General features: G+C 39.2%; 1 protein-coding gene across 3 annotated transcripts in view; it reads left to right on the top strand.

The window, feature by feature from the left end:
* The first annotated feature begins 12,182 nt into the window (after window positions 1-12,182).
* Window positions 12,183-20,756, top strand: part of LOC149186997 (acyl-CoA-binding domain-containing protein 4-like) — a 252,052-nt gene continuing 243,478 nt past the window's right edge. For 2 of the 3 annotated variants that reach the window (XM_089411257.1, XM_089411255.1), the window contains exons 1-2: window positions 12,183-12,582; window positions 12,785-12,855. In XM_089411257.1, the coding sequence (XP_089267383.1) occupies window positions 12,442-12,582; window positions 12,785-12,855 (212 nt within the window). In that variant the 5' untranslated portion in view covers window positions 12,183-12,441. The remainder of the gene's footprint in view (window positions 12,583-12,784; window positions 12,856-20,756) is intronic. The other variant, XM_089411256.1, reaches the window with a different exon arrangement.

The raw sequence follows: 20,756 nt of genomic DNA, 5'->3' as shown, positions 1-20,756 counted from the left end.
AAGGGCGACATGATCTCTACATATCTGAACAAGCTCACCACCTGCAGGGATGAGCTTGGAAGTGTAGGGATCACGACAACCGATGATGACATGGTGAGTCTTGCTCTCCTCGGTCTTCCTAAGAGCTGGTATAGCTACCAAGACTTAGTAAATGGAAGAGAGAAACTGCCAAATTGGGAACGACTTTGGTCGGATCTGATGCAGGAGGAGATAAGAAGAAGCACCAGAGATGGATCTTCATCAAAGCAAGATGATGAAGAAAATCTAGCCTTAGCGAGTAAGGTGAGGAAAGGGAAAGGGAAGGCGTCCCATTCCAAATCCAGTTCTTCCCATGGTGGGAAGAAGTTTGACAAATCGAAAGTGCAATGCTTTCATTGTCATGAGGTGGGCCATTATGCTACGAATTGTCCACAGAAGAAATCCAAGAAGGGATCAGACGGTGAGGCACTGGCCTCACAGTTCGAGTTGGATTTCTCTCTCATCGCATGCATGGTTTCATCCATGGTGGGATGTGTTTGGTTTCTTGACAGTGGAGCTTCATTCCACATGACCGGCGATAAGAGTTTGTTCAGTACCTTGGAGGAGAAAGATCTCCAAATACTCATAGCGATGGGTAATGATGAAAAGTATAGTGTCTCAGGAGTAGGCACAGTTGTTTTTCAGAGGGAGCATGGAGCTCACATTACCTTGACAGATGTGAAGTATGTACTAGGACTGAAGAAAAACTTGGTATCAATTGCAATGCTGGAAGAGAAAGGCAATGATGTAGTCTTCAGTACGGAAAGGTTTTCCTTAGACACGTCACCACGAGACAGGTGAAGCAGATCAGTTCATGAGTCAAGAACTTGTATGCTCTTGAGGTTCAAGATGCATGCAAAGCCTTGAGGAGCAAGGAAACTGATGGAGACTTGGTGGTTGAGAGGGAGAGTACATTACCTCTCAACATGTAGCGCCAGAAGAAGTCTCAGACAATTGTGGAGGAGCCACAATTGGTGAAGCAACTTCAGGAGGTTGTGGAGCAGCCACAACTAGAGAAGTCGAGAGGAGACCGAGTGGAGGCATCCACTCACACAGAGACCTCCAGTAGGGGGAAATTTCGAGCCAAGTGGGCAGAGGGATCACATGCATCCATACCTCCAGGTCAGAGGTGGGGCGATGTGGAGTGACAACCCTAAGAAGGTTGGAATAGGGGTAGGATCATTGAGGTACCCAACCTCTTTGATTAGACCTTGCTACGGGAGCCTCGACGAGGAGTAGCAAGACTAGCTAAGTGGGTAGAGGCAGATGCAGATGAAGCAACAAAGAGAGCTAAAGTGTAGGAATCCCAAGACAGTGCAGAGCTAGCAGGCTGCAACAATGCGAGAGGCACATGAGTGTTGCACCAGTGCGGGATGGCATATAGAGGTGTGCAACAGTGCGAGATGCATGGAGTGTTGCTGCAGCTCAGAGGTCATAGAGGGAGCACTTGTCAGCGACAGAGGAAGCTTCAACATCAGAGGATGTTTCTAGCCAAACAAGGAGGTCAGTTGGGAGATTTTTTTGTTTCTAGAGTTGCTGGAGCAATAACACTAGGGAGAAGTGTTGCATGTAGAACATTCCAAAGGTTCAGGATTGGGTTCGAGTTGAATGCCTTTCTTGTTGAGAGGGAGTGTTGAAAATGGCAACAAGAAATGCTATAAATAAAATTGCTATAAATAGCATCTCAGGTACCAGTGTTGGATATAGCAACAAGGAATGAAAAAATGGAAATGCTAAAAATAGCATTGCTATAAATAGTATTTCGGGATAGATTCCAATTTTAGTTAGTCCCTGAACTAAAATTGAGAAGTAAAATTCGAATTTGATCTTAACAACTGTTTGTAAAATAATTAATTAATTCATCTTGAGTTAATTAGTTGTAGAAAATCAAACATGAAGTCTATGTGAAGACATGCAACAGTTTCTCCATTGATTGAGGAAGTTATCCCTTGATTAAAGGAGATCAGGATGAGTTGTACTTTGAGTTGTAATTAGTTAGCTCAGTTATCTGAGTTAAGTCTAGTTAGATTAGTTCAAATAGTTTGTTGAACTAATTGTGAGTTCAGTTAGTTACTGCATGCATTCATGTAACTGCTGCACTTCAGATAACTGAATATTCTCTCATAAATAACTCATGCATGTCAGTTCAATCAGAGACCCAGTTGAGATCATATGAAGGGACAATGTACTATCAGTTGGAGGAATTTTCCTATATAGGAAACTCTTCCATGCAGAAGGAATTATCTCCTTCGGGATTGCGCAATTACTTCTGAGTTTAGTGAGTAGTGTGAGAGGTGAATTCACACAGGTGGCAGCATTGGACCCCGGGAGAAACTGCGCAAGGAAATAGGAGGCTTGGAGGACTAAAGGAAGGCATGTGTTGTGTCTATTCTGTCTATGAGCAGCATTGAGGGATTATACTAAGAGCTGGATAGCTTGTGAGCTAAAGCTTTGTGTAATCCAGAGATATTTCCACTTGTATAATAATACAGAGATCGGGTTTTTTAGCTGAAGCTTTCCCTAGAGTATTCTTCTGTGTTCATGTGTGATTGATTTCTCATTCTCTGTTATATGTGTTCTATTTGATCTTTCCCAAAATCGATTAAGCTTCCGCAAGTTTGTTTGTAGAAGTAGATCAAGTATTTTTCTTTAGTATATTGCATTATCAGTTTAATCTATGGTGAAATTTCTATACTGACAGAGCTCCACAGCTTTTTAGGTCTTGCCAACTTCTACCGCAGGTTCGTGTTGGGATTTTATCATGATGATGATGATGATGGTTAACGTCCGCTAAGACCAAACATTGGTCTATCGGACCTAAAGAAACAAATTATTTATTTTGATTTAAGATTTTATTCCTATTCTCAAAAAGCTTGGAGAGAAACCTCCCGAGCTCACTATAATTTTGACATTGTAAAAGGCTAGGAAGGTCAGTATTGTAACAAAGATTGTGAAATTGAGATCTAATGTGGTTGTACACGGGGCACTCTAAGAGGAAGTGGTTTTCATCCTCGATGTTCCTATTCTCACATATATGGCAGATCCTTTCCATCCATGGCGTTTTAGGAACTGCCCAACGACTTGTTTCACTATGGAGCTCATGAGAATTCGTTCTAATCTTTGCTATATTAATTTTCTTCTTTGAGCTAGTTAAAATAGAGAGATACTTTTGATCTTCTAGGGTGGGGTTGATGACCTTCTTATAATAACTTAATTTTCTTTTAGCCGCTAAATCTTTCTCACACCACATTTTTTCTTTGAACTTAGAAGTAACAATATCTTTAATGTTATCTATGTTTTGCAATGCATCATTCTCATTGATCTCCCAATAGTTTAACCAGGCCCTTGTGTCTTTATGCCACCCCCGATTGAGCCTTAGGTGGTTTTGGCTGGAATTTAAAGCTAGCTTAGGAAGTCTATGTTCGTCTATGTTATTGAGTTTGTGCTTGTACAACAGAAACCTAATCATAGCTAGGCTCTCAATAGGGGAAATACCTGCTTCTATAAGGAGAATAGGATAGGGTGTGTTACTTTTAATTTTCAGGTTATAAGTTATAAAACACTTCTGGATTTGCTCAATCTTTCTCCATGATTCTCTGGAGATGCTGCAACCCCAAACCTCACAACCATATAAGATAACAGGACTGACTAAAGTTTCAAAGAGGAACTTCTTTTTATCCCACATTACAAGGTTTGTTGTTTTACAATTATTTTCAAGACCAAAATAAGCTTTCCACCCCCCATTAATCCTTTTCTCAATGCTATGGTTCCAGTTGAGCTTGTGATGAATATCAATTCCTAGGTACTTGTAAGAATACACTTCCTCCAAGTTATTATTGTCATACATAAAATTAGCGTAAGTGTCCTTCTTGGATTTGATAATCATAACTTTTGTTTTGTCAGTGTTAACAGTCATACCCATGGTAGAGCAGAAATCCTTAAGAAGAATGAGTTGCTTATCAAGATCAGATGGGCACCTTGCCAAAAGAACAATATCATCAGCATAGAGAAGAAGGATGATGACTATCCCAGCTAAGATCGTGCCATCACATCCTGCTTCCTCTAAATAGCCTTCGAGCTTATTGATGTAAATGCCAAATAGGGTAGGGGAGAGGGGGCAACCTTGTTTAACTCCGATGTTACACTTAATATCTTTCGACCACCCCTCATTGCTCTTTATCTTGGCAATTACATTCTCGTATAACCTTATAGCGACAGCTCGCAACTCGAGAGGAACCTTTAGCTCTTCTAATCTATTCCAAAGGTTGTATCTAGGAACTATATCGAAAGCCTTTCTAAAGTCCACAAAGCAACAAAATAAATTGGATTTATCATTACGACATTCCTCTGCAATGATCCTAAGCGTAACGAGGTGGTCTATTGTTGAGTGATGCCTTCTGAAACCTGCTTGGCCTTTAGCCCGCTTACCTTCACTTTCGAGCCATATGCTTAACTTCTTTTCCAAAATACTACCATATAACTTGGCTAAGAGAGGGCTGATCATAATTGTCCGATAATTAGAGGGGTTATTTGTATCCCCACTTTTAAAAATAGGGATAATGAGGCTCTCAGTCCAAGGTTTAGGGAACCCTTGCTTGACCGCTTGATTGAAAAGCTTGTGGATGTGGGGGATGAGGACAAGACCACCAATTTTTAAGATTTCCGCCTGGTAACCTTCAATGTCCTTAGCTTTCCCATTAGCGAGGCGATTAACCCAAAACTTAATGTCTTCTAAAGAGAAAACTTATTTCATTGTGAGCAGGGTTTCCAAATTATCCATGACATTTGGAGATTCATAAAGCTTTTTAAGATAGGAATTCCAATCGTGAAGAGCAATTTTATTATTATCTTTAGTCTTCCTAGTCAGAATCTGCCTCCAAAATTTCTTAGGAGCTACCTTAGAGAGGTGTAAGAGATTCTCCTGTCTTTGATGAATGTACTGCCTCTTTTTCCTTTTAGTTAGGGCTTTATATATTTTTATCTTGTCCATTTTAAGAGATTCATCAACAGCTTCCTTAATTGCTCTCCTCGCACTTTTACAATCTTTGTCATACCATGGATTGGTTTTGCTATTTCTTTATTATTTGAAACTTCAATTGAGAACTTTTTAATAGAATATGAGAGGGTTGTAGTAAAATTATGATAGAGGTCTTCTATGTTGTCTATACTAGATAAAGGAAGCAAATTAGTATTTAATTCATTTAGAAAGAGATCATTTTTATTTCTATCAAATATTAAGTTCTTTTGGTTGTAAGTATTATTTTATGTGGGAACTCTATGCATGACAAAATTAAGAGTTATAAGTAAAGGCCTATGATCAGAGTCAGGTTCGTGGTCATTTAAGATGTCAAAATTTATTATTTCATTGTATAAGGGGAGATCAGAAATAATGTAGTCTACCACGCTGCTACCAAGTCCATGGATGCAGGTCATCTTGCTCGAATTGGGCCACTTCTTTAGACCATTGCAAATTATGAGATCCTGAGCACTATAGAGCTTGACTAGCTCCGACCCAAACAAATTTTCCCCGAGGTCTTCAGAGCTTCTTTTGTACCTACTAGCCAGAGTAGGGTCCTCGTCTAACCAAAGAGGATTAGGGTTGGAATGATTGCTTAGAATAATAGATTGGTTGTTTGAAGTTCGAGCATTAAAGTCACCTATTAAAAGGATATTACCGTCATTCCTTAGGCTAGAAATATCATTCTCTAAACCATTGTAAGGGTTAGTTTTATCTAGATTCTTCTTCTTATAGAAGTTAGAATTGATGGGGGGAAAATAACATATTGCTATGTAGGACTTTTTATTATTAATGTCTCTGATCTCTATCCAACTATATTGGTTGTGAGGGTCGTTTTTATAAATCCTAGCATGGGGGGAGATGTTCTTCTTAATGTAACAAGCTATTCCCCCAATGCCTCTATGGGAGGATCGCTTGTTCCAAGTAGACCATAGTGTAAAGCCATCTATGTTAGGGACCTTAGATTCTTCGTGCTCCCAAGTTTCAACAAGCAAAATAATATCAACATCATTTGAAATCCAACTTAGCTTGGGGCCTTTGTTCCATGGGAAGCCCCAACAGTTCCAAGAAAGGATCCGGAGCATGTTTAATTGCTATTGATTACTATCTTTTTGGTTTCTATCTCGAATAAAGGCTTTTCTATTTCTGATTATTGCCCATTTTCCTTCCTTTCTAGCTTCTTTTACCTTTTGAACCTCCTTTCTTAATTCTGCTTGATCTTCTGGAATGAGATCTTCATTTATGAATATTCCCGTTCCTTTTAGATGTGAGGTTTTACTAAGTATGTTGTACTTATGATCAGTGGAGCTCACCTTTATGCGGATTAGTCTTCCTTTATTCTTGGTTAATTTCCCCAACCTTGTTGCTTTTGTGAGACACATTGTTTCAATTTGTAATCTATTATGTAATTCTGTCTGGGCTAAGGCTAAAGTATCCTCATCTACTTCCTCTTTTAAACCGAAGATTATAAGGTTCAAGGCCCTTTTGTTACGTTCGTGGTCTAATTCTATTAATTTTTTCATTTCATCTTTAATTGGTTTGGTATCTAACTTATCTACCACATTATTTAGGGTGAGGCGGCTATTAACTTTTTCTTCTAGTTCTTTAATCATGTCTTTCATTTTAAGACTCTCTAAAGTATCAGCATCTCCTTGCTGGGATGGTTGGTTAGTATCTTGGTTTTGTTTTTCTATAACCTGCAATCTAGTCTCCATTGCCTCCATTTTATTCTCCAGTAGTTCTATTTTAGTTTCTATTTGTTTTTGGATCGTGTCTTCAAGAGATGCAAATTTATTTTCCAGCATGGCTTCTAACTCTTTTTGTAGCTTGGCTTCTCTTTCTTCTCTACGTTTCTCTAAAGACTCTATATACTCATAAAGGCCTTGTAGAGTAACTGTGCTAGGTCTACCCTTGGTAATCTTTGGTAACTGTGGTGAAATATTCATACTTGAAATTATATGAGCAAATATGTATTAGAAAAAGAAAAAGATAAGGAATGTGTGCACCTGATATCAACAAACCTGACTGCAGATCGCCCGTGCCCACCCCAGCCCGCAGACCGAAGAATATATGCGAAGAATATATAGAGTACGTTTTTAACTCTTTCACCGAGCCTCAGAACTCTTTCATCGAAGAATGTATGCGAAGAATATATAAAGTACGTGTTTAACTTTTTCACCGAGCCTCAGAACTCTTTCACCGAAGTATATATAGAGTACGTGTTTAACTCTTTCACCGAGCCTCAGAACTCTTTCACCGAAGAATATATGCCAAGAATATATAGAGTATGTTTTTAACTCTTTCACCGAGCCTCAGAACTCTTTCACCGAAGAATATATGCGAAGAATATATAAAGTACGTGTTTAACTCTTTCACCGAGCCTCAGAACTCTTTCAGCGAAGAATATATAGAGTACTCTTTCACCGAAGAATATATGCAAAGAATATATAGAGTATGTTTTTAACTCTTTCACCGAGCCTCATAACTCTTTCACCGAAGAATATATGCGAAGAATATATAGAGTATGTTTTTAACTCTTTCACCAAGGGAGGAGTGAAAGCAAAATTCTTTTGGTCTGAATCTCAACCAAAGGCATTCAGAGAGTTGAAATATTGCCTCTGCTCGGCACCAGTGCTCACATTACCAGACTTGCAACAACCATTTGAGGTCGAGACAGATGCCTCTGACTATGCTATTGGGGCAGTCCTTACTCAACACAGGCATCCAATGGCATATCACAGTGAGACACTTTCAGACACAGTCTGGAATTATCCCACTTATGACAAAGAGATGTATTCCATTGTGCAGGCCTACCGACAATGGAAGCATTACATTTTGGGGAAGGAAACGGTCATCCACACAGACCACCGACCCCTGCAGTTCATACAGACCCAAGGGAAATTGCAGAATGATTGCCATCAGAAGTGGTCCACATACCTGCAACAGTTCCATTTGAATATCAAGTATAAGAAGGGTAGCACCAATAATGTTGCAGATTGCCTCAGTCGACCACCGATCATGGCGTTAACCACCGTGCTCAAATCTTGTGGGCATGAGACTTCTGATTGGCCACTTCTCTACAAAAGCGACCCAGAATTTGGCCACACATACTAGACACTCTTGGAGGGTCAACATGTTCCAGATTTTCACCTCTAGGATGCCCTGTTATGCCACCTGGGTCACCTTTGTGTTCCTTCAAGCGAGCGTGCCAAGATGATTTGGGAAGCACACTACAGTCGGGCTGCTAGGCATTTCAGGGTCGAGAAAACGGTGGTAGTACTGCAGAAGTATTTATATTGGCCAAATCTTCGACATGATGTCGGGAAGTACATCAGATCATGCACTGCTTGTGCCATTGCCAAACCGACCATCAAGAAGCAAGGCCTCTATACCCCGCTGCCTACCCCTAGTCGACCTTTGGAATCCATCTCCATGGATTACATGTCAGGCCTTCCTTCCACTAAGTGTGGAAATGACTATGTTTTTGTGGTCGTCGACAGGTTCTCGAAGATGGCCATTATGGCGGCCTGCAAGAAGAATATCACAGCAGAAGCCACTGCTAAACTCTTCTTTGAACGAGTGTGGGTACACTTTGGGATCCCACAGTCTATCATCTTAGATCAGGACAACAGGTTCCTCAGTACATTTTGGTCCAGTCTCTGGTCGATGTTGGACACCAAACTCACTAAGTCCATAACCTTCCATCCTCAAACTGATGGCTAGACAGAGGTTGTCAACATGATGATTGTACACATTCTATGCATGTACAACTCAAAGCATCCACGCACATGGGATGAGAGCCTCCCCTATGTTCAACACAACTACAACCGGGCTCTCCACAACTTGACTGGCCACAACCCTTTTCAGGTGGGCTTGGGATACCAGAGCCTATCGGAAACTCAAACCACTCCGATATGGTCCTTACACCGTTACCAAGGATGTGGGAGATAATGCATTTGAGCTTAGCATTCCCCCATTCCTTAGCCTGCACCCAATGTTCGATGTGGACCACCTTCGGCCATACTTTCCACCATTACTCAGCACATCCGACATTGCAGAACAACTTACACCCACAGAGTTAAATCCAAATTGCATGGAACAAGCTACAATTGATCGGATCATGGACACACAGATCAAGCACACTCACTAGCAAAATATCTCATTGTATCGAGTTGTCAAAGCATGCCAACTCCTTCACTAGGGCAAGTGGCTCACCAGGGACCAAGTTCAGTAGAAGTTTCCTCATCTCATGGAGGAACTCAATGCAATGGGGACCATTGCTTCCTAAGTGGGGGGGAATGATCCAGGTGGATATTGGTGGCCACCCGCCAAGTCCACTTGGACCCCCACCATTGTTTCTTTCAGCTTTTTAGTTTCCTTAATTGTAGCACAATTTACTAGTTTTAGCAGTTTTTCGGGTCCTGAACTTCTGGGGCCGTTTTGAGGCCCTGAACGACATTTTATGGGAAAATTGGGAGCAACATGGTTACATGGAACTATGTTACTCTCCCCAAGGTTGTAGTTTTCGGATAGATCTTTCTAACGAGATATTGTGCGCGTCAAATGGTGATTGTATGCCAAAGTTATGACCCTGGGAAGTTGATGTACCAATTTACCCAAACGGGGCCCACAGTTTGGCGTTTCATCTTCTAGGATTAGGTTTTTGGATGTTTAGGGTTTTCCATTGTTTCTCAAAAATAAATAGGCCTTCAAGCCTCAGTGTAACACAGTTCAGAGGCATGTAGCCACCACATCTCTTCTTAGAGATAAGCTACCATCGCCCTAGCTGGTTTATTTCCATTTCTGTTTGTAAGCATATTTCAATATTTTACATTAATGAAATGAAGTATTATTTCCGTTGCATCTCTGTGTTTATGGTTATCTCTATAATTTGTTGTGTTCCTGTTTAAATTCGGATCATAAGAGGTCCATAACAACAGTGGGACCCAGGGACAGGCTGTCTGAGTGGTTGACTTGTCTCCTGAGGGTTCTATTGATGAGGTTGGATGACTGTATCGGATGTTTCGTCGATTCCACTTCCTTAAGGTCACATAGTAGGTCGAATATGATCATAGTAGCCTCTCGTCTCATGTTTACCCCTGTTGGCATGGTTACTTTGGGTGGGCCTGGGAGGAGGGTGTTACAACAACGACGCATCCAAGAGTAGCTTGACTGTATGGAAACTAGGCTGACACACATGGAGGGGCACGTTCACTGCAACTTAAAACCCCTGCCATCCCCTGGCTCAGCTCCAGATCATTTGGTCTTGGTAAATCCTGATGATACCTGATGAGTGTTGGTTGCCTTTTAGTTTTGTTAGTGTTTTGGTGTTTGTTGTCGGTTAGTTTATGTAAACAGTTGTTGATATGCCAATTTACTATGTACTTGGGTATGGACATGTTGGCAAATAAATCTAGCAAGAGTGAGGCCAATGGGTTTTTGAGACACAAAACAACATAATGTAATCTTTTGTAGTAATGGAAAAAATTGATTAAAAAAACACATGAAACAAATTCCCTACATAAGATGATACAAGCATAGTAGTAACATTTATAAAATCCCTACACAAGGCCATATAAGGTCAATAGTAACATTTATAAGTATGATAAACATCACATATATCATAAAGTTATAAACAAGAAAGAAGTTTCAAAGGACATGACATCATATAGAAGGGGAAAAAGGGATTATATGATATCTTATATTAGCTAAAGATAGGAAAAAGGGTTTATATGATATTTTATATTTGCAAAAGATATTTTAAGATGTCACAATATATGTATATCAAATTGCGATTATCCTCCTTATTGTTCACCCGCACATATCACACAAAAAAGGGAAGGGAAAACACACTATCATTGTGGACAACCCCATTAGGATAAGGATTGCAACTTATATGTTAGCACAAGGATTACAACTTATATGTTTCCATGGGCCAACTCTCACTATAAATGTGGGATAGGAAGGAAGGAAATTTTATAATCATAAAATCTATTCTAAGAAGCCACAAGGTAGATGCATCCAAGTGTTATTATTTTTTCCATTATTCACACACATACACATGTAAATATGCTACATCGAGGAAGCAAGGGAAAGTCAAATACACAAGGATCATGGTATATTGTGACTTGTATGTTATTGTAAACCAATCCTCAACACAAATGTGGAATAAGGGAGGAGAATATTTTATAGTCATGGAAGTTATTCCAAGATGCAACAGGAGACCACATGAAGGAAGTAGGGAAAGGATGTATAAATAAGTAAAATAACCTCGCAACTAATCTACCATTATGTCAATAGGGGTGACCACTATCTTTGTGAACACAATGGTTGATATAAATATCATAATATATTAGGGTTCATATGCATGTGCATGCCAACCCTCACAACTAATGTAAAATATACAAGAAAAAGAATTATAGTCATAAAAACAGTTCCAAGATGCCACAAAATATGAACATTTGATTATTATCACTCCCATATACAGGGGCATCGAGAAAAGAGGATAATATAGAACAAATAAGCATAAATCCCTACAACCATTCAACCATTATGTGAACAAGAAAGCTACTTATACGAAAAAATATTTACTTTTGTTTTTAAAGTCAAGGTGGTTTGCTTGAATGATTGGGAGGCATGGTTTTCACTCTTCCTACCTAGGTTCAAATCTTTGATGAAACTTTTGCTCATTGTGATAATGTTAGAAGGGTAGATGCCTCCACAAGTGAGACCCTTTTAAGAGTGTGCCTCTTGATGTTTCAGCCTCTACTAAGTCATAAGTTACCTGCTAGGTGCTAAGTTGCGGGATGTTAGTTTTAATCTATTAGTTCCAGTGCTCTCCAAACACTTCAGTCCCAAGCTAAACTATGAATTTATGATATATGTGGCATATATCAAGAAAAATTACTATTTCCCTATCAAAATTTATCATTAAAAATAAAATAAAATATTTCAACGATCACAAATAAAAAAAACAAAACATTAACTTCCATGTTACTACACAAATGAAAAACAAAACATTAACTTCCATGCTACTAACATAATTTGAACCTAAACCCCATTAAAATAATATCAACCAATAAATAATTCCTTTTAAATTGGCCACTCTATTTAAAAAAAATAAAAAATTCCCAAAACTATCGCAAATGAAACGCACAAACCGACACCATGTACAAAACATGACACAAAAGCGCCGAAGCATGCGATATTCAGTGTCCCACTGATGGCCTAGCCCAACACCAGCATCGAAAGAAAACGCAATTTTCCTCGGTTAGTATGCGTTGAACATTGGGAAAGGCCAGTAAATAGCGGCCCGAAGAACAGAACCAAAGAGTAATGGTAGATCCGGCCGAGTAAGGGTCTCGCTCCAGTCAGACAAGCCATTACCATTTGTTCCGTCTCCAGAGATGGCGAGGGCAGCATCCGGCCTTTCATATCCAGATCGATTCTACGCAGCGGCCGCTTATGCCGGATTTGGCGAATCCGCTAAGCCTGCTAGGAGTTTTTCCGATGAAACAGCTTTGCTTCTCTACGCCCTTTATCAGCAGGTAGGATTTTGATTCAATTATGCCAATGGGATTTCAATTATCGTTCATTCATGCCTCTGGGATTTCACTTCTTGTTCAATTATGCCTCCATTTGTCTATAATTGGGGATCAGTTCGAATCCGACTGGCCCTTTCAAAATTGTTCCGATCGCTGTGCTGGACTAACAGGCTGTTTTGTCTTCTATTTTTTTCTCGTGTAACAGGCGACAGTTGGACCTTGCAATGCCCCGAAGCCTCGAGCCTATAACCTCACGGAGCAGAGCAAGTGGTCCAGGTACCTACATTCTTGGTTTTTTTATTTAAAAAAAAATCTTCTGTAATGTTTAATATGGTTGCGCTCAGAGTCTCGAGGTTATGGCTTTTTAGCCAAATGCAGTACATAAAAACAACAATTCTAGACAAATAATCATAAATAATGTAATATGCGATCTTCGATCATGGATGCGTTTAACGATTCAATCGCTAATTGGAGTATTTAAACTTGCGATTGTTATTTAAATCAAACAAGTCTATAGGAGTCCGAATGTTCGGTGGTGTGAGAGAACTGGAAATTTATAGAAAGCTGGTGATGAATCCTGTTGCCAGAACTTTACTTGATTGAGCGATTTGTCGATTTTCGTTAGACTCCTCCAGTTTATGGTCTCTTTATCGTGCTAGTTGTTGTTGGAGGAAGTTTGCTTCATTAACTGGTTCCCTATCTGACTTTGATTTGTGTAATCTGGTGCCGAGAACTAGTCATGGATGTCACCAGGCTATGTTACTTGGAACACAAAACAGGAAACGGGAAAGGAGTGAGAAATGCACACGAACGCTGTGTATATTTTGCAAATAACATTGGTTAGTGATTTGCAAATGTATTTGTGAAGATGGGAACGAAAGTGGAAACGGGGGCAGATCTAGAAATGGGTGTTCTTCCTTGCATGATTTTTGTCAGCATCTCAAGTCACAATCACAAATGCCAGAGCTTGATGTGACTGCTTCCGAAGTTCTGAGCATCCTCTGGTAACAGGAAATTCTATTCTGCAAGGATCATCAACTTAAGAACATCATGTATTCTGTAGGCACAACTTTTAACAATCGCAACTACTACCTGACAGCACAAGACATCGACACAAAAAAGTTTAAAAGTATTCACCTAGCACATCAAGTTTTTTTCAATAATTTTGAGCTGGTAAACGTCAGGGCTCAATTGTAACTCCATGCTTGTTAGGCACCCATGATCTCACCGTTGCTTGGGGGGCTTGCATGATCCACATTAAAATTCTTGATTATTATGGTCTAGCCATTTATGGTTTCACTCATAGCGGTCCTGACTCCTCATTACTAGGGGTGCTCTCTAAATCATCCTCTTTGTTATCACTCGAAACCTGAAGGGGTTGAATGCACATTCAGGAAATGTGCCAATGCCACCTTATGCAATTCCTCTCACTTCGGGGCTGGGTCTTGCTAGCATTAGGGTGAATCCCTATTGATATGAAACAAAAATGATTCAATTGTGCTCTGCAGAATACTCCAAATCTGCAACATGTACTTGCTAAAATCTTCAAAATGTTCAATTTTCTGCTACTAAAAGTTGGAAAAAGCAAGTACAATTCAGATTTATTTGTTAGATATTAAATCAGCATTAATCTTTTGTAAGTCTGCAATAATGCACTTCAGATCCGCAAGAAAAAGTTTCAGATATGCAAGTACTATACTCAAAAATCAGTGAATGAATTTGTTCTTTTTACTTGTTTTTTTGACTAGTACATTGAATCCAATGGGCATTGAGTCAAAATACAAGAAAACTAGCGAGGAAAGTGTTGTTCAAAGCTCATTAATTCTAAAAATTTCACATAAAATCATCAACCTTATCCATAATAAATAGTTGGCTGCCAAAAGAGTTCCATATTTTTCAGAGTAGTAATAAGTTTGAAGATATTGGATTCACACTATAAGAACTTTAGAGGACTACTATCACTTCTCAAGTGCTTCACTCTTTTAATGCTCAGGGACACTGTCACATGAACACCATAGCAACTTTTTTACAGTCATTCATAAACTTGTTCCATAATCCGGATTCTGACATGAAAGGACTCAAGAGAGAAGTACGCAGATAAGTGAATTAAAAATTAATGGACTCAATAATACCCAATCTTCAACCTGTCTCAAACAATTTTCCATTTCTTATATATTCACACCAAGCCTCTAGTGAAGGGGAAGTTCCTGTTTTATAGGGACAAGTTGGGGGTGGTGAAGAATCCCTTCCTTGCTAGGAGGGAGTGTTGAAGTTCTTGCTAGTTTCAGAAGGTCTTCTACACGAGCTTGGTGTCTTAGCATGTAGAAGATGGTTGATTGCCTCTTTAGGTGCTTGTTTGATGGAGTAGGTGATTTATGACTTCTTTCCTAAGTCTAACTTAGGAAAATTTCTATAATTAAAGCCAATTAATTATTGTGGACTATTAAGCCAAAGTGCCGAGGACAAATAATAAAATTGTTTAATTGACTTAGATACGATCTCAACTATTGAACTCAAGTGAGGCGAGATCTAATCTCGACCGTCAATCATTTAGGAGATTAGGGTTAGGTATTTGGCTTAATGAAGTTATAAAAGAAGCCTAATGGAGAGGTGAAGACACAACACAACTACACAACATTGAGAGAGTGATTTTCTCAAGGGGAGGAAGCGATTTTCTCTACAGCGCGAGGCTTGCTAGACTGAAGAGAAGGGAGGAAGAGTGCAGAGAAATTTTGGGAGTAATTCTAGGAGGCTGGATTCTTAAGAAATCTAGAGTTCGAGTAGCTGAAGCACAGAGGAGGCCGATTTGTGGAGAGGCTGATTCATCCAGTGGGCCGGTTTCTTTGAGTGCGCAAGGGTTGTATGAGGAGGAAAAGAGAGGGATGATTTGCAAGTGCCGGGGGCCAAGTTTCTACAGGGCCAAATTCTTCAAGAGGTCGATTTCCAGGCAGGCTGAATTCCTTGGGCTGATTTTTAGAATTGGGCTGAGTTACAGGTTCCAGTGGTGCATTTTTCTGTGTATTTTTCTTTGTGGGTCTAGGCCCAAAATTTCTCGAGAATATTAATGAAGGAAAATTGTTATGGTTGTATAGTTACTGTTATGATGTGGTTGATCTCTCTATTTTTATTTTTCTGCTGCAAACTATTTTTCTCAGAAGTTAAATACCAGTGATTTTATTTTCCAACAATTCAAAATTTAATTTAATAATTTTATGGAAATAAAAATTGTTGAGGTATAAATAAATCTGGGTTGGTATTGGAAATTTAGCATATAGTTTATTGTTTTTCAAATTTAATAAAATAACGTCGTAGATTTGAGAGTTCAGTTTTATGTGTATTTTCTGTTACTGTTTAGCACCAAGTGTTGCAGATTCTTGTATTTAGAGATTGCAGTTTTGATAGGGTTTCAATTTTAAGTTAAGGTTTAGGTATCCTTCGAGTTTAGAATTTGCATATCATGGTTTAAGAAATTTCAGCATGGTATCGAAGCATGTTTGCTGGAACTTTCTAGGAATTTGTGTGTGGATAGTGTTACAACTCATGTATGAGGTTCCACTTTGTAGTTTTCATCAAATTGATGGAGATTTGCTGCTGGCTTCTTGGAGCATTGCACTGACTTTGGGGGACACATTTTTATGAAGCCCGTTTCTCTTCATGGATATTGGTTCCTTGGAGCATTAAACTGACTTGGGGGGGCATATTTTCATGGAGACCCTTTCTTTTCATGGTATTTGATCACTTGATGGAGGTCCTTGGTTTGAGAAGTTTCACTTCTCTTTGGTTAGATAATTGTGCTTGCTGCTTGGTGGTCTTCTCACATGTGCTTGCCTCCTTGTTGCTTACTTGATGGTTATGGAGCATGCTATCTTATTATGGTGTGGTTGTCATATATATACGTTTATCTTGAATGTTCTACACCTTGTTTTTGGATGATGGGTCTAGCCCCCAAAGGGGTTAGATGATTGTTGTAGAAGGAAGGTGTTTGATGATGTTGATTGATGTTTCCTAGTGACTTGGTGTGTTGATGTATGATATTACTAGGAGGGGGTGTCTATGTGATCCTTATGTGTTGGCTGTGTGATATGGGTCATAGTCAGTGATTGGATGGATTAGCTCTTTTTTATGTCCCCTTCTTTGATGATGCTGATATAATGGGATGATTCATGTTGCCTTTGTGGGATTTGCCTAAGTGATATAACTTAATGATGTAACATTTGCTAGACATCCTAGATGGAAATGTGTATGATGATTTTAATACCCTCAACGTTTGCTATTTTTTAAGTTTGAGTTAAGAAGGGGGTAGTACTACATATGATTTGATGGTGATCGATTCCTAAGTTGGATGATGATTTTGATGTAATAGTCCCTTGGTGGTTAGGTTGGGCCTTATGTTTTATTATTATCATGGTGAGGTTTTGCTAGGGAGAAAATCTTTATTTACATGGTACAGCTCTTTATTAGAGCGTGCCCCTCATTGACACACATGTTCATGGTGATTTAATTAGTTGGTGGCTATTGGCGAGGGCTGTGGTTTTATTTCAGCATTAACCTTTGTGCACACATGTTGAGGTTGTTTTAAGTTTTAACCATGCAATGGTTCAGTTGATCTAATTTATCCATATTAAGGTTAATAGCTTGGGTGCCCTAATTCATTGGCTTGCGTTTCACACTTGAAGGCGTTAGTTGGAGTTAGTTGAGGCTTTCTGATGGTGCACCTTCCTCTTGGGCATAGTTTTCAAGGCATTCAATATTATATTTTTTCTTGGAAAGGTAGGCACACTTCTCTAGGGTGCTGTCTCCTAGGTTGGTTGGACATCTTTATGATTTGGTTGTGGAGTAATATTTTATTATTAAGATAAGATAAGACAATTTATTCAATGTCCAACAAATAACCACAAATATAGGTCAATGGGATTAAAGAAGAATACAATCAATATGAATCTAACCACTCTTGGCACATTCTCTTGGGCACACTTTATTGGAGAGTATTTTATTATTTATGGATGGTTGAGGTAGTTACATGGCACACTTCTCTAGGGTGCACCTCTCCTAGGTGCTCTCTCATCTTTATTGCATGGATATTTCAGCTACACTTGTCATCATTTGATCTTCATTGGAGAACGCCATCACCTCTTTGACTTGGCATATATATTATTTATTGGATGTGGTTATGGGGGGATTTTATGGAGGGAGTGTGGTGTACTTGGAGGGCCAAACATGTGGTTTTTGCTTGCATTTACTTGGTCCTATTATTATTTTGAGCATGTCCTTGGAGGGGACACTAGTGGATACAGTTCTTTATATTATTGGAGATATATATTTTATTATATCATGGAGATTTGGCATGGTCAAAACCTTAATCCTTATCTACTTGGATTTGTCTTCTGGAGATGGTCAACTTGCTATTTTGGGGTTTTGACTCCATTTCGTGGAGCACTCCATCTTCTTGGCATTTTGCACATTCATTCACAGAGTTGGTTTCCCTTGGGATTCACAAATGTGGATTGGTTGCATGCATCTTGCAGACCTCTTGCTATTTTTGGAAGAGGTTGCTGTGGAGTATTCTCCCAGGAGGATTATTATATTGTTTATTCTCATGCGTCTTAGAGGATGCACTTGTTCAGTTCTCCAAGGTGGGCTTTGGAGTACATCCTCCTATGTGAAGACTCATTTTATTATATCTTGCATGCATGCATTCTTGGAGGGTGTATTCTAGACACTTGGAATTTGATTTGGTTTGGTGCCTATTTTTAGTGGTATGTCCCCCTCTCATGAGCATTATATTGTTATTTCACTACTATTTTTAGATGGGGTGAGTTGTCATCGAGAAGTTTGTGTCCACATGATGTGACATAATCAAGCATGTATTGAGGAGAGATTTAACTACTACATTATTTTAATATTTGATTGACTTGTCATGGAGTTAGTTAGCAAATAGTAATAATTTATTATATGAGAGAAGAGACTCACTCTATAAAGATGAGCTTTCTCTCCGTTGTAATGTTTGTTGAATATTTGGGGATTGAAAAGCTCCCTTTCAGTTACTTTGTACATCATTTTGGGATGCTATTGACAAGTAAAATGATCTGGGCTAAGAGGAGGGATTCACTGCGGTGAGAAATACCAATCAGACTCCTCACTGTTTGGTGTAGGGAACCCATCCAGATTCTGGCCTGCAACCATGATCAGTTTCACTGGTTGCAATCTGGTCCACCATTTATACTTTTATGATTTATAAAATATAAACTCAGATGCATGGCTAATTTAAATGCATACCTGATCTAAATACCTGCACAAGATTTAGAAACAAAAGAGCAAACACAGAACCAAAGGAAATAACCACCATTTGAACAGAAAAGTGTTTGCTGTTAATTGACAACAGAAATCATCAGTAACCAAAAAGACAAAAGGTTAGCCTTGATTGGAATGACTGGTTACAGTCCTCTATCCACAAGCTAGCAACCATTAAAAATGGCAGAAAGAATAAATCAAATATACACAGCAGCTTACCATAAATAATCATTCTTATAGTGATCTTGCATAAAAATGCAGAGAACAGTCCCGTGGCATTAACATACACAGATCAAATCGTCCAGGGGTGCCATTGGGCCTCTTCCTTTTCATTGCCCAAAAAACTAGTTTCCCAAAAAATGGGTCCTGAAAAAAGCTCCCTTTATAAAAAATTTACATTTATAAAGCTTTTTTTTGTAACTCCCTTTCTTGCTTCTTTCGCCACATTGCAATTTAGGGTTTTAGTCTAGAAGATGCCTCCTTTTCTTCGGATCATTCTAAGTTCATTTTTCTTTTATAATTCTATCCAGAGGATTTGATCTGGGGTTTGTTTGAATAATAAAAGAAAATCGAGCACCAGCTATTGATCAGAAGACTTCGTCCAAAGCTTGAGTCGACCATCATCATAAGCCTGCGCTGAAATGCCAATTTGAACGAGCCCTAGCACATTCTACTCTCCAATTTTTCTTGTCACAAAATACAACACATCACAAATACAAAACGTTGATCAATACTCTCAAGTTTCAACTGATGTGTGGGATATGCTTTTGTCCAGTTAACCTGCCACCGTCAATAAGAGCTTGAGCAACTAAATGTCAAATGCCTCAAGGCTTTGATCCCTGCCGTCTGAGTCTGTTTGTCCAGCATAAGAATCATAGGCATTTGAATCACAGGATCACTTATCAGTTTTAATAGCAGTGACATCAGTTCTGGTCATTCCTCTAGCCAGTCATACTGTGCAATAGAAGCCCCTGCCATGCGAATTGCTGTGCAAATCTTTCTGTGAAGATGATGCAATTGTTCCATCAGAAAGTTGTGTATAACTCTCTTCTCTGCAGAGGGAAATGTTGAGAGCAGTGTTGATAATATCGGTATCGGCAAAATATGGGTGAGGGTCCAGAAAACATCTTATTGGCAATATCGGCGAAAATATCGGCAAGCATAAAAAATGCATAATATATTCATTTTTTTTTCTTCAGATTTTTAAACATATAAAGCAATAACAACATGAAATAAACACATTGGTACATAAATATGAAGAAAACACTGATATATATGATGTCAAATAGAAATGATACATCAAAGGCGATACCAAATCTTGCTGATCCCTGATAATTGTCCAATCAAGGACTCAAATGTGGAGAACCAATACAAAATAACATCACATATATAAAAGTATCTCATCATCATGAGTTATATGTAGCAAAACAAATAAAACTAGCAGCTATCTATCTGAAATCAGTGCCCTCTCCCCCTTTTATGGGAAAACATGATGGGCTGTTTGCCAGGCCTGCCCCTAGCAGTAGAAGGCCCTGGCCTTGCCTCTGCACCTAATGTCAAATAATAAATGCTAGATATGGAGCTGTGCTCTCCTATATCTATAGCAGATGGTGTTGATGCTGATGCTCCCACAGTGTCCTTCCCCTCCTTTGCCTCTTGCTCCTCCTCCGAGTCCTCCTCCTCTTGCTGCCCCTGTTTTAATGTGTCATCTGGCTCTAACCATGAAGGTGACTCCTCCAAGATGGGCACCTCAGACTCCACCCTCCACTGAGACAATACATCAATATTGTTTAAGGAAATGGCATCTGGATCCATTGTTGCTTCTATTTGCTTCACTCGAAGTCGGATATTGTAATACACATACACTAAATCATTGAGGTGTGTGA

This window comes from Pinus tabuliformis, chromosome 3_1, assembly GCF_031772625.1.
Source record: "Pinus tabuliformis cultivar Carrire ecotype Pingquan chromosome 3_1, CPIR1, whole genome shotgun sequence".
NCBI classification, from domain to species: domain Eukaryota; kingdom Viridiplantae; phylum Streptophyta; class Pinopsida; order Pinales; family Pinaceae; genus Pinus; species Pinus tabuliformis.
This window is presented reverse-complemented; position numbering and strand designations above follow the sequence as displayed.